Below are 13,993 nucleotides of genomic sequence, written 5' to 3'. Positions count from 1 at the left end.
CTGGCTGGCAGCAGACCTACAGCACACTAAGGACTAAAGGTGGCACCTCAAGACCAGAGGACAGAGTCCCTCCTCGCAACCTGGGGTCTGCAGGAAGAAGCCACGGGCACCGGCAGCGTGCAGAAACACACGTCTTCAAAAGGCTGCGGAAAACCGCGATGCAAAGGCCAAACTGGGCCGGGCGCGGTGGCTCACGCCTGTCATCCTGGCACTCTGGGAGGCCGAGGCGGGCGGATTGCTCAAGGTCAGGAGTTCGAAACCAGCCTGAGCAAGAGCAAGACCCCGTCTCTACTATAAACAGAAAGAAATTAATTGGCCAACTAATATATATAGAAAAAATTAGCCGGGCATGGTGGCACATGCCTGTAGTCCCAACTACTCGGGAGGCTGAGGCAGGAGGATCGCTTGAGCCCAGGAGTTTGAGGTTGCTGTGAGCTAGGCTGACGCCATGGCACTCACTCTAGCCTGGACAACAGAGTGAGACTCTGTCTCAAAAAAAAAAAAAAAAAAAGGCCAAACTGCACAACAGTGACACCAACAGATGCTGGTGGGGACGTGGAGCAACAGGAACTCTCGTTCACGGCTGGCGGGAACGCACGTCCTAGGGCAGCGCTCCTTGCTGTTTACCCGCACGGGCTGGAACCCCGTCCAGACAAAACCCCGCACGTGTGCTTTCTAGGAGCTATACTCGTAACTGCCGAAACTTGGAAGCAACTGGTGTCCTTCAGCTGGTGAGGATAAACAAACTGGTGCAGCCAGCCGAGTATTATTCAGCGAGAAAACGGGTAAGCTGTCAAGCCGTGAAGAGACGATGCGTGCAAAATCAACAAATCTCAACAGGCTACACGCTGCGTGCACGCAGCAAGGCACGTCCTCAAACACTGCTCAAAACCAGTGACACAGAGAAAAGTCTTAAAGCAGTCAGAAGAAAAAAGTCAAGAGAAGACTCGCTGCTGGGAGCAGTGCAAACCGGGAGACAGAGCCCCTGTCCAGTCCCGGAGGTGGCCCCCGCCTCTCCTCCCTCTGCCTCCCAGCGGGCAGCCACCACAGGGAGCTGCCTGCGCCCTGAGCCTGCCCAGCTCCCCCCGCTCCGTACCCTCAGCCCCTGCTTCCAGGAGGCTGCCCGAGCACCCCCGCCCCGACGCGCCCCTGCTCACCCCCATCATCACGCCCGAGCTTTCCAGTTTGCAACGGCCCCGCCTGCGGTCGCACCCATCCCGGACCCCTGCAGGCCCAGGGCCCACTGGAGACGACGACTGACCTGCACTCCCAGCCCCTCCTGACCCAGCAAGAGGCACCCCCTGGGCTTCAAACCAAGTTTAATAAATAAAACAGCAAGAGGGGTTCAAGGCAGTTATCACTTCACAGTGTGGTCCTTGGTGGGGGTGAGGGGTGGCCGAGTCCAACTCTGCAAAGGGCTCGAGCGAACAACACTCTGGACGACGCCAGGCCGGGCGGGCTGCCCTGCCCCCAGGACCTCACTCCAACTTGTAAACAGAAACATAAATAAAACAAAGGAGGCGGGAAAGAGGAGGACAAGGACCCCAAACCACCTTGCTGGGAAGCTTCCAACAGAAAGACCTACAGGGTCAGGGAACAGGCTGGAGTCCAGCCCCTCGGCGTCGCCAGAGGCTCCCTGCCTTGGTGCCAGGGGAGGGGCAGCGGGGGTGCAAGTCACCCGTCTCCTCCACCCACGCCAGGGCTGCCGAGGGGCCCCAGCCGGACTATGATCGGGAACCAGGGCTGGAGAGGAGGAGGCAGGTGGGGTGTAAAGTGCGGCTTTTCCTGAAGTGGAGACGACAGGGGCGGGGGTGGGGCCGGGTGGGGGCGGACAGCGAGGTATATGGCTCTGTGCCCCCAGGATTTGGCACTGAGTAGCAGCTGCCCGCAGACCCCACGGCCCGGCCGGGGTGGGGAGACAGAGCAAGCGGGGCTGAGGGCGCCCTGGGCAGAGGCTGCTGGTGCGGGTAGGGCGTCCTGCCGTCTCCCTGGCCTCTGCTGGCTGGACAGGCCCCGGCGGCAGCTCTGCCCTGCATCCGAGGGCCGGGCCCTCTCCGTACCCACTGCCGGGTGGTGAGTCCATGGGGCGCAGCCTGGAGCCAGGTGGCAGTGCCGGGCGCTGATGGCAGGGGCCCACGTGGCCCTGGTCCAGTCTGTGTGGAGAGGGGCGAGGGCCGGAGGCCCGGCCACCTCGCCCTGGTCCTGACGTGTTCTGAAGCAGAGAAGGCGCTGCCCCAAGGCCCGAGGGGGGAAGGGGTCAGGAAGACTGACACGGCCGGCTCGGTGGCAGCGCCAAGTCCAGTCCCGGCCACGCACGCCCACCCACGCCAGGAATCAACAGGTCATCACGTTACAGCTACAGAGGAGAGACGAGAGGACCAGAGAGGTCAGTGCGGCGCCCACGCAGCCCGGGCGCCCAGCCCCACCTCCCCCGAGAGCCTGACAGGACCAGGCGGCAGTGCCCGGTTCACCCCACTGTGCCCTCTGCACTCTGAACCCTGTGAATATGTCATCTAGTCAAAAAAATGTATCAAACGAAAAACAGAAAACTGAAGGAACAGAGCTCGCTCCATGTGGCCACACTGCTCCTCAGCTGAGCCCCCAAACTGGGGGGGGGCGGGGCGGCACTCACTGTGACAGGGGCTCCGCGTGCAGCCCGGGTGCAGGGCACGCTGGGTGGGCGGCCAGGAAGGGATTCACGTCCCCAATGCCGATGAGTCCAAACTCGGTGACCGACAAGGCCACCTGTGCGGGGGCCACAGCCTCCTCGGGATCCCCGCTCAGATCCACGCGGCTGGAGATGAGGGGCAGCTCCTCGGGCAGGGCGAAGTCCACGGCCAGTCTCGGGCTGGCGTCTGGCTCTGGAGTGGCGGTGGCTGGCGGGTACGAGGCTGGGTCGGCCAGGGCTGGGGGCCGCCTGGGCAGGGGCACGGCAGGGGGCTCATCCAGCTGCTGCGACGGGCAGGGCGCCGGCTCCGAGGGTGGGAGGCCTGCAGTGCCCACACCAGGCTCGCAGAGACCGCCGGCCGCGCCGTCCACGTTCAGTGGCTCTGTGGGGAGAGGACAGCTGAGAGCCGGGCCAGCCACGCGCCAGGCCCCACAGCCTGCCGAGGTGCAGAAGAACCCAGAGGACGCAACTCTCTTAGAATCACACTTGTGCTGGCCAGGCCCAGTGGCTCACGCCTGTAATCCTAGCACTCTGGGAGGCCCAGGAGGGAGGATCGCTCAAGGTCAGGAGTTTGAAACCAGCCTGAGCAAGAGCAAGATCTTGTCTCTACTAAAAATAGAAATTAGTAGAGTTGTCCAAATTAATTGGACAACTAAATATATATAAAAAAAATTAGCCGGGCATGGTGGCACATGTCTTTAGTCCCAGCTACTCGGGAGGCTGAGGCAGAAGGATTGCTTAAGTCTGGGAATGTGAGGTTGCTATGAGCTAGGCTGATGCCACGGTACTCTAGCCCAGGCAACAGAGTGAGACTGTCTCAAAAAAAAAAAAAAAAAAAACGAAAGAAATTAATTGGCCAACTAAAAATATATAGAAAAAAAAATTAGCTGGGCATGGTGGAGTATGCCTGTAGTCAGTCCCAGCTACTTGGGAGGCTGAGGCAGGAGGATCACTTGAGCCCAGGAGTTGGAGGTTGCTTGAGCTAGGCTGATGCCACTGCACTCCAGTCCAGGCAACACTTGTGCTCCAGGCTGTGACCCATGCAGGGCTCCTGCCTAACCTCAGTCGGGTCCACTGAAGCCTCTGGACCCCGCCTCAAAAAAGGCGTCCACATGTGCACAAAATACGCATTGGCACAAAAGCAGCCCGTTATTATGAAATCTGCAGACACCCCAGGTTAGTGGCCCCAGCCTTGGAAGGTTGTAAAATCAACCGAGTGGGTCATGACCCACATCTTTAAAAACAACAGAATAGGACAGATAGAGATTTTAAAATGCCGGAGGCGCTGCACAGCAAGGGCAAACGCTGATTCTGCGGCGGTTCTGTTCCAACGTGCAGTGCACGGGCGCCTACGTGCAGATCTGGGAACCAGGCAGTCACGGACACCTCTGGGCAAACCATGGGACCAACCAGTTTCTGGAAACAGGTGTCCCTCACCAGACTTGACTACCTAAGCAAACAAACCCGTGGCCCTCGCAGGTCACTGTCAAAAACTGAGCATCCGCCTGTAGCCGGTTCTCCCTCCTGCAGGGCCGGCGGGCCAGACGCTGGGCAGGGCTCAGAGATGCTCTGGTCCTGCCCCACAGCCTCGCGCCATGGGATCAGCACCCCCACTCCGCCTGGGGCCTCGAGGGGTGGGGCCGTGCAGCTCCCTCCAGCAGGCCCAGAGGATGGCGTGGGTGACCCATCCCTCCTCACAGCAGGGGTGGGGGGCAGCACTGACGCCCACCGGGCAGACGCCCACTCCTCAGGGTGCCGGGGAGGAAGGCCCCCATCCTCATGCTCCCAGACCAGCTGCTGCCCCACGGCTCACCTGTGCGCAGCCCCGCCAGGGCGTCTTGCTCAGGGCGTGCGCGGCCAGGGCCGTCAGGGTCGCTGCCGTCCAGGTCCTGGTCAGTGTCCCTGTGGGGAGAGGGTGCCATGAGGGGCAGGCGGCAGGGAGGTGGGCACCCCACCCGGGAGGCCACCAGGTGCCCCGCCTCGCCCACCCCCAGCCACAGGGGGGCAGCCGCCGCGCCGTTACTGCTGAGAGCAGCGCTGCACGCACGTGGTTCCGGACGGGACGTACTTCCTCCGGCCCAGCCGCGTCTGCTGGGCGAAGTAGTCATAGCGCTCCGACTTCTTCCACAGGTAGTAGTACTCCACGCACTCGCCCACCGACCGCGTGCGCACCTGTAGAATGGGTCGGGCATCGTCGCGGCCCCTACCTGCCAGTCCCCGCTCCAGGATGGCACCTCGGGCCCCCAGGACAGCACTCATGGGCAGAGCACCTGCCGTGCAGACAAAGTGAGACCCCCACGGCCTCCTCAAGCCCCATCGGGGGCCACAGGTGTCCCTGCTGCGGGGGCTCGTCCCTCATCTGAAGCCCTCTGGTGCTGTCTCCTGCCGCAACCCCCACCAGAGCCCCTCCTGCCTGGGACCCCTCGCTCCCCTTTTACAGAAGCGACAACACAAACGAACCCTCCAAGCTCCCAGGCCAGGGCCAGCCTCCCAAATCCCAGACCACGGCTCCCAGGATGGCTGTGCCTGCCTGCTGCCCCCACAGCCGGGCTCGGGGTAGCAACGAGGACCCTGGGGCTCAGGGATGTGACACCCAGGGAGCCTGCTCTCCTGCTGCCACACCACCCTGGCGTTCTGCGTGGAGACCTCCTGAGCCTACACGAGACACCATGGAAGGACACACGTGGATTCTGTGAAGCCCAGACTCAAGGTGCTATTTATGATGTGGCACCCACACACAGCGAGTGCGTGTTCACACTCAGGGTCTGACACGGAGCCGACGCACATCTGGAGGCGCCATCTGCGCCCTGCGGGCTGTGCAGGGCGGCCCAGGGCGCCGGTGCATCTCCGAGAGGGAGGCTGGTGCCACCGCAAACCCAGGGCTGTGCCCACAGCTGGCAACCACAGAAAAGATCCCCGCGTGGACAGCCTCTGGGCTAGCAAACCTGCTGCCAACCAAAAGGAGGGATGACGACACTGGGACCGACCTTGGAGAACCACACGAGGACCCGTCTGGCTTGGCCAGGCCTGCCTGGGAACAAGTCTGAGGCAAGCTCTCTTGGGGTCACATTTTAAAGGCACCAAGGGAGGTTTTCCAGAAAGGGCCAAGTGGAAAATACTTTAGGCTTCATGGGCCACACGCCCCCTGCCAATGCGTGTGCCGACCAACACATCCTGTCACAGACGCAGCCAGTCTGGCTGACCTGCTCGGCGGACATGACCCGCTGAGGTCTAACAGGAGGGTCAGCTGTTGCCTGGCACGGCACTGGGCACTGTCACCCGAGCAACCCCTGTCCTCTACAACCAGGTCTTTGGAGGAGAGAACTGGACCCGGGTCCTTGGTCCCCAGGGTAGCAGGCAGAGGTGGGGGCCGGGCTGGGGCCCCGCTGTGGGGTCCCTGCAGGGCACCGAGCCAGCCGGCTCTGCTCAGAGGACACGGAGAGGAAAACGCGGTGCCCATGACCTTGGGGTGGAGCACGAGACAGGAACGACTACTAGAATTCGCCTTTTGGCAAATTCTTTCCCAAAACTGAAGGCTTATGCTCTTGGTGACTGGCAGGGACCCAGGAAAGTCGGCAGAGGAGACCTGGGCAAGAGACCAACAGGCACGTGGCAAGGTGTGGATGCGAGGGCTCCAGGCCTTGGCTGTGTCTGCCATGAGCCTGCTCACCCCACCTGCTGCCAGGAGTGGAAGGTGAGGGTACCAGGTCTTCCCAGACCAAAGGGCCCTGGGGGAGCCAGACGGGGTGCCGTGCTCACCTTGTTGGCCTGGATCAGGTGGAAGTTCTTCCCGTGCACGCGGAAGCCGTGCTCAAAGCTCCCGCACTCCTCCTCGCTCCAGGCACACAGCCCATCTGCAAACAGGGCCAGGCGGGCGGGTCAGCCATGCCCGGGGACAGCGCTGGGGGGGGCCGGGCTGTGGCTCACCTCTGACCACCTTCACATTGAACCGCAGCCTTCGCAGGGCCTCCTCCACGTTGAAGTTGCATTTCACCAGCTCGTACAGCGCCTGCGGGCAGATGTGATTCTTCCTGATCACCCCAGGAGCCAACAGCAAGGCACACCGACGCCACCGCCCCCAGGGGTGACAAGGAGTATCTACACCACCCGCCCCCAAGTGACATGGGATGTCTATGCCACCACCCAGGGGTGACACAGGGGTGTCTACACCACCTCCCCCCAGGTGATACGGGATGTCTATGCCACCATCCCAGAAGTGACATCAGGGAGCATCTACAACTCCTCCCCAAGTGGATCTGAGTAACGCCCATGCTGGACACGCTGGGCAGGTGGCCCCCTCCCGACCTGGCATAGCTGCTCCAGCCCCTAGCCCACCCCCAACCCGGCCTGTCCCCTCCCCTCACTCTGCCCTGCCTGGCCCCTGTAGGCAGCAGCGCTGCGACCCCTGGCTCAGGGTGCTCCAGCCCCACAGCCCCCCATGCGGGCCCCCACCTGCTCACTGTCTTTCACGGCTTCTCCCTCTGGGAGCTGAGACCCAGCCATCTCGTGCCACCTCCGCTTCACCGCCCTGTACAGGAACTCCTCCACCTCCCTCTCGGGAAGGACGCTGGGGTCCCAGAGCAGCTGGTCTTCGTTCTCATAGACTGCACACGAAGAGGGCAAGGGTCACGTTGCAGGGCATACCCTGCTCTGCACCCAGGACGAGCAGGGTATGCCATCTCAGCAACGCCAGGCAGGGGACAAGCACTACTGTACTCCTCCCTCATCTGCGGCCTGGGCCTGGTGCTGCTGAACTGGATTCAATGGAACCAGCAGGTCCAGGGAGGGCTCTGGGCACCCAAACACAGGCTGAGAGACCACCAGGCCCAGAGTGGTCAGGGTGACAGCACCACGCGGGAAGCTGTGGGCAGCCTGCAGGGGTGCCTGATCCAGCCAGGGGTCAGAGGCGACTTCTGAGCAAGGACTTTGGGGAGGGGCACGTCCCAAGCTCTGTGGGGTGAGACTGGCTCAAGACTGCGTAGTGGACGGACTCGGTGGCTCACGCCTGTAATCCTAGCACTTTGGGAGGCCAAGGCGGGCAGACTGCTCAAGGTCAGGAGTTCAAAACCAGCCTGAGCAAGACCCCATCTCTACTAAAAATAGAAAGAAATTAATTGGACAACTAAAAATATATAAAAAAAAAAAAAATTAGCCGGGCATGGTGGCACATGCCTGTAGTCCCAGCTACTCAGGAGGCTGAGGCAGGAGGATTGCTTGAGCCCAGGAGTTTGAGGTTGCTGTGAGTTAGGCAGACGCCATGGCACTCACTCTAGCCTGGGCAACAAAGTGAGACTCTGTCTCAAAACAAACAAACAAAAAAAAGACTGCGTAGTAACGAGAGCACCGGGTGCACAGAGGCCTGAGGGAGCAGCAGGGAGACCCCAGATTCAGTTAAGGCAGCTGAGACCTGGATCCCACAGACAAGAGGGCCAGCTCGGGGAGGAGCTCCCACAGGTGACATCCCAGCCGCAGGTGCAGCAGCCACTCTAAGAGTGTACATCGCCACGGGGAAGATGTCCGGCTCACAGTGGCTGGTAGGGGCGGCAGACGCCCTAAGAGAGGGTTGGAAGAGAAACGAACTCTGGGTGCAGTCGGCTTTCAGCACAGGGAGGGGCAGCCTCCCGCTGGGGGACACTGGCTGGGGACAAGGCAGGAGGGAGAGCTCCAGGCCCGGCCTGGGAAGGTCCAAGTGCCAGCCCCTCTCGATCACCCAGGAAAGAGTCACAGGAATCAAAAACTAAACCAAACCAACCAACCAAAAGCAAATAAAACCATCACCTTGGAAGAAAAGTGAAAAATACATTCAAGATAACTGCTCCAGTCTGGAAAGTCTCTACTGCTGGGGAACTGACACAGCGACAAACAACTCCTGGGCTGGTGCCACGCCAACCCAAGCAGCGGCCTCTCCTGGTGCCCACAGCCCCTGGGGGAAGAGCGCGCAGACTGGCCACCTCCCTCATCTCCACAGTCAACACCTGAGGCCCTGCCTGGACTCGGTGGTCCCCAAGAAAAGAGCAGCACATCTCTGGAGAAAAGTAACATCGCCACAGCCTGGCACGCGAAGGGCAGGGAAATGTGCGAGAAAATCATGAACAACTCAGGCCCACAAACGGCTGGACGTCAGAGCCCACAGACAAGGGCTTTAACACAGCTACAATCAAGATGTTAAGGACCACAGAGAAAAAGGACAAAACAGATGAAAAGCTCGAGAATTCCAGTAGAGATCTGAAATTTATACAAAAGACATTCTCAGGCTAGACAACACCCGAACATATGAACCCACTGAGCGGCTTTAGCAGTAGCCTGGGCATGGCACAAGACGGAATTAGTGAAATCAAAAAGAAACCAATTTTTAAAAACCACAAAACTGAAGAATAAATGGAAAGAACATAATTTAGGAGATGCATAAGATAGTCGAACACCCTAGGATGTGTGTAAATGACTTAGAAGAAGAAAAGAATGAGGCAGAACAAAACCTGAAGAGATTAATGGCCAAGAATTCTCCAAAATTTGATGAATGACACCAACTCATGGAGCCAGAAAACTCGGGATAAACAGAAAGAAACACAAGGATGCATGTAGATGGGCATATCATAGTCATGTTGCTAGAAAAAGAGAAAGAAAAAATTTCAAAAGAATGCGGAGGAAAAAAGGCAAAACAATTTCAAAGGAAGGAGTAGGACAGACTTCTGACTTTTTAACAGAAACAGCAGCAGCCAAAGGACAGTGGAATGAAACTGTTTGCATGTTGAAAGAAAAAAATCCTTCAAACCTAGAAAAATATGCCCATGAAAATATTCTTCTAAAAATGAAAGCATAATCAAGACTTTTCAGATAAAGCTGAAAGAATTCCTCACCAGCATCCTAGCATGAGGAATATGAAAAAGCAAGTTCTTCAAGCTGAAAGACATGATCCCAAATGGAAGCTAGAGGTAGCACGTGGATAATACCAAGAACGTTACTGTTTAAAACAACGTTGTGATCTTGTGCTGTACAGAAAGAATGACAGTTAACTGAGTTACAGTGCTTCTTGCATTATAGGGGAATTAGAATGTCCTTATTTAAAACAGACTGATAAGTAAAGCTCATTCATATCGCAACCTCTAGGGTAAGTACTGAAAAAGTTAATACAAAAACTAAAACTTATGAGCTGAAACAGGAAGAAAAAATAGAGAAAAATTATTTGATTAATCCAGAAGACAAGAAAAAAATAAAAGAACAAATGGAACACACAGAAAGCAAAGAACAATTTACCAAAGATGGTAAATTAAGCCCAATTGTTTTCATAATTACATGATACACAAGTAATCCAAAAAGTATAAATGGACTAAAAACTCTATTAAAAGACAAAGATTATCAGACTGAACAAAAAATAAGACCTAACTATGCCATTTACACAAAATACACTTCAAATATAACAGAATGAACCTGGGGCAGTGGCTCATGCCTGTGATCCCAGCGCTCTGGGACAATGAGGCAGGAGGATCACTTGATGGCAGGAGTCTGAGACCAGCCTGGGCAACGTAATGAGACCCCATCTCCTTAAAAAAAAGAAAAATTAGCCAGGCAAGGTGGCACATGCCTGTAGCAGGCTGAGGCAGGAGGATCGCTTGAGCCAGGAGTTCACTGCTGCAGTGAGCTATGATTGTGACACTGCACTCCAGCACAGGTGACAGCAAGACCTTGTCTGGAAAAAAAAAAGAAAGAAAAAAACAGAAAGACAGACAAAGAAAAGATAAAAAACAGAATGGCAAACAGTGAAAGGATGGGAAAAGACAAACCACACAAGCACTGAACAAACCAGTAAAAAGCTGGCATAGTCATATTTACAGCAGACTAGGGATTTTTTTTAAGGCAAGAAGTATTATGACACAGGGAGGGACATTTCGTAATGATAAAAGACAATTCAACATGAGGACGAAGCAATCTGAATGTGTATGCACCTAATAGTAGAGCTTCAACATAAAGTAAAAATTGACAGAACAATCTTTCTCAGTAGCTAACAGAACAAGCTAGAACCAACCATCAAAAAAAAGTGAGAATAAAGATGATATGACCAACAATCAACCAAGTTGATCTAACAGAAATCTACAGAAAACACCACCCAACAACTGCAAAACACACATTCTTTTCAAACACATGGAACATTTACCAAAATAAACTAAATACTGGCCACAAACTAATTTCAAACGGCTGAAATCAGAGACTACATTCTCTGACCACAGTGGGGTTCAGTTAGAAAGCAGTCAAAGACGGAAAACTAGAAAAACTCTAATGTTATGAAATTAAACTGAACATTTCTAATTAACCTATGGGTCCAAATAGATACACAATGGAAATTAGAAAATAACATTAAATTGAAATAAAGTGGAAGGAAATAAAGATAAAAACAATAATCAAACAGAAATCAGACAATAGAGAAAAATTAGTAAGACTAAAGTTCGTTCTTGATAAAAAGTAATAAAATTGAGAAATCCCAAATAAGACTGATCAAGGGGGAATTAAAAAAGAGAAAATGCAAATTGCCAGCATCAGGAGCCTCACAGGGGACACCCTGCAGACCCCATGGACACCAAGATAGCAGGAGGGCATCATAACAGCGACACCAGCATGATGAACTCCGCAGAAATACAGTCTATCAAAACAGAAACTCAAAGGAGATCTCTATATGTTAAATAGATTGAATTCACAATTGAAACCTTCCACAAAAATAAAACAAAACTAAACCTCAGGCCCAGGCAGCTCCAAACCGTTTATAGAAATAATGTTACACAAATTCTTTTAGATGTTAGAAAAAGGCACACTTCCAAACACATTTCAGGAGAGCAGCATAACCCTGATACCAAAATCTGACAAGGACAAAAAAATGAAAGTATAGGCCAATATGTTCATGAATATACCTGCAAAAATCATAATTAGCAAATCAAAATAAGGAAGGAATGAAATATATGTCTGTTTTCATCAGTCTAGGTAGCTATGATCTACAAAGTCACTGCAAACAATGAGTTAGTCAATCACTGCTCCAGGGTTGGGTTCCAGTGAGCCTCTGATCAAAAAATGACCATTAACCAATCAATACATAAACTTGTTTTAGGTGTTTGTTTAAACATACCTTACTGAGCCTATATTGTTAATTCATTAACATTATAACTCGTGCCTGAAGTTTATCTAGCACACGTATTTTCTCTGTAAGGCACGTTGCAGCCTTCTTGAACTTAGGACACCAGACGACCTTCGGTACTACACTTAGGGGCCATTTTAAAAAATAAAATTGCCAAGACAACCCACAAAGATGTGAAAAACAGCACTGAATATACTGCAAAAAGGCACTTGCTTACAGAGCAAGCGCGGAAAGAGAACAAAGAGCACCACTGCTCACCTCGGCTGGGCATGTGCACATGGGCACTGCGCTTTTCCTTCCACTCTGCACCTGTGTGTGCCCGTGAACAACCTGAAAGTGCCACAACTATGATACTGGAGTCACAGGTAAGATCCAGCAAGTGGGTGAATCTGCACAAACGCAGGAGAAGGCACTTCACGCCCAGGCAGAGTTTCACTGAAAAGCAGTCACTGTGCTGCAGCGGTGCCTGACATTTTTGGCACCACGATGGGAGGCAGGGGTGTGTGTGTGTGTGTGTGTGTGTGCGTGTGTGTGATGCGAGCGATGGGGAGCGGCTATAAATACAGATGGAGCTTCCCTCACTTGCCCGCTGCTCACCTCCTACTGGGAGCCCTCCCCATTGCTCCCCAAGTTTCATGTAAGACAATTTTTTCACAGGAGCGGAGCTGGGGGAAAGGAGGGAGAGGAGCTCTGTGGCCCAGTCCCTAACAGTCCCTAATCAGTAGCTGGGGACCAGGGACCGCAGATATAATATACTACGTTAACACAATAAAAGAAAAAAGTCTCAATCCATGCAGAAAAAGCATTTAAATCCAACATTCATTCACGGCAAAAAACGTCAGCTAGTAGGAACAGAAGGGAACTTTCTTATCTGATAAAGTACCTACAAAACTTTACTGCCAACATCATACTTACTGGGGAAATAGTGAACACTCTTCCCAAGTCTGGGAGCAAGACAAGGATCTCTTCCATGACTACTTCTTTTCACCCTTGCACTGGACTAGCCATTACAATAAGTCAAGAAACAAGAAATAAGAAAGGCTGGGCAACACAGCAAGACCCCATCTCCACAAAAAAACAAAAAAACTGGCTGGGCATGGTGGCCACACCTGTACCCCAGCTACCTGGGAGGCTGAGGTGGGAGGATCATCTAAGCCTGAGAGTTCTAGGCTGCAGTGAGCTGTGATCACTACAAGCTATGAGGTATGAGACCTTGTCTCAAAAAAAAAAAAAAAAAGACAGAAAGAAAGAAAAGATATAAAAATTATAAAGAAAAAAGCAAAGCTATTGTTAGGAAATGAAATGATTGTGTAGATAAGCAAAAAGAATCTACAAAGTATTGAAATGAGTATTTTAGCAAAGTCACTAGGTATAGGATTAACTAAAACAATAAACTGCATTTCTACTAACATAAAGTAGAAAATGAAGTTTTAAAAAATATCCTTTATAACAGCACCAATAAGTAAGATTAATGGGATGTGCAAGACTGGTACACTGAAAACTATAAAATATTGCTAAAATTAAAGATCTTTTTAAAAAATTTCTTTTACATACAATGAAACATTTAAGATAAAGATCTTAATACAGAGGTAAACCATATTCATGGACTGGAAGTACCAACATTGTTAATATAGCAATTCTCCCCCATATTAGTCTAAAAATTCAATGCAAGCCTAATCAAAATCCTAGGTTTTTCTTGAGGCAACTGACAAACTAACCTTAAAACTTATATGGATATACAATGAAAACTTACAAAGTTGGAAGACTCCCATCTCCTTAGACTTACTTCAAAGCTGTAATAATTGAAACAGTATCATGATGACTCAGGGTTCCACAAGAGACTAATGGAACAGAAGCCCCCAAAACACACACATTACAGACGCTTGATTTATCACGAAGGCACCACTGCAATTCGGTAGGGGAGAGTGGACTTTTCAACATATGGTGCTGGAGCAGGTGCACATTCACACCGGGAGAAGAACCCTGAGCCCCTACCTCGTGCCATACATTAAAGATTAAATTAAGTTGGATCACAGCCTTAAATGTGACAGGGGAACTACTGAAGATTCTAGAAGGAAACACGGAAGAATATGTTTAAGACCTTAGGGGTAAGCAAAACCTCAAACACTACACAAACACATTATCGGCCAGGCGCAGTGGCTCACGCCTATAATCCTAGCACTCTGGGAGGCTGAGGCAGGAGG

General features: G+C 53.0%; 1 protein-coding gene across 4 annotated transcripts in view; it reads right to left on the bottom strand.

Annotated features, from left to right (window-relative positions):
- Positions 1 to 1,302: 1,302 nt before the first annotated feature.
- The window catches only part of MIER2 (MIER family member 2), a 30,729-nt gene continuing 18,038 nt past the window's right edge, over positions 1,303 to 13,993 (bottom strand). For 3 of the 4 annotated variants that reach the window (XM_012745891.2, XM_012745893.3, XM_075998006.1), the window contains 7 exons: positions 7,121 to 7,272; positions 6,596 to 6,677; positions 6,428 to 6,522; positions 4,716 to 4,840; positions 4,482 to 4,570; positions 2,633 to 3,050; positions 1,303 to 2,356 (listed from right to left, as the gene is read on the bottom strand). In XM_012745891.2, the coding sequence (XP_012601345.1) occupies positions 2,335 to 2,356; positions 2,633 to 3,050; positions 4,482 to 4,570; positions 4,716 to 4,840; positions 6,428 to 6,522; positions 6,596 to 6,677; positions 7,121 to 7,272 (983 nt within the window). In that variant the 3' untranslated portion in view covers positions 1,303 to 2,334. The remainder of the gene's footprint in view (positions 2,357 to 2,632; positions 3,051 to 4,481; positions 4,571 to 4,715; positions 4,841 to 6,427; positions 6,523 to 6,595; positions 6,678 to 7,120; positions 7,273 to 13,993) is intronic. The other variant, XM_012745892.2, reaches the window with a different exon arrangement.

This window comes from Microcebus murinus, chromosome 27 (genome assembly GCF_040939455.1).
Source record: "Microcebus murinus isolate Inina chromosome 27, M.murinus_Inina_mat1.0, whole genome shotgun sequence".
NCBI lineage: Eukaryota > Metazoa > Chordata > Mammalia > Primates > Cheirogaleidae > Microcebus > Microcebus murinus.
This window is presented reverse-complemented; position numbering and strand designations above follow the sequence as displayed.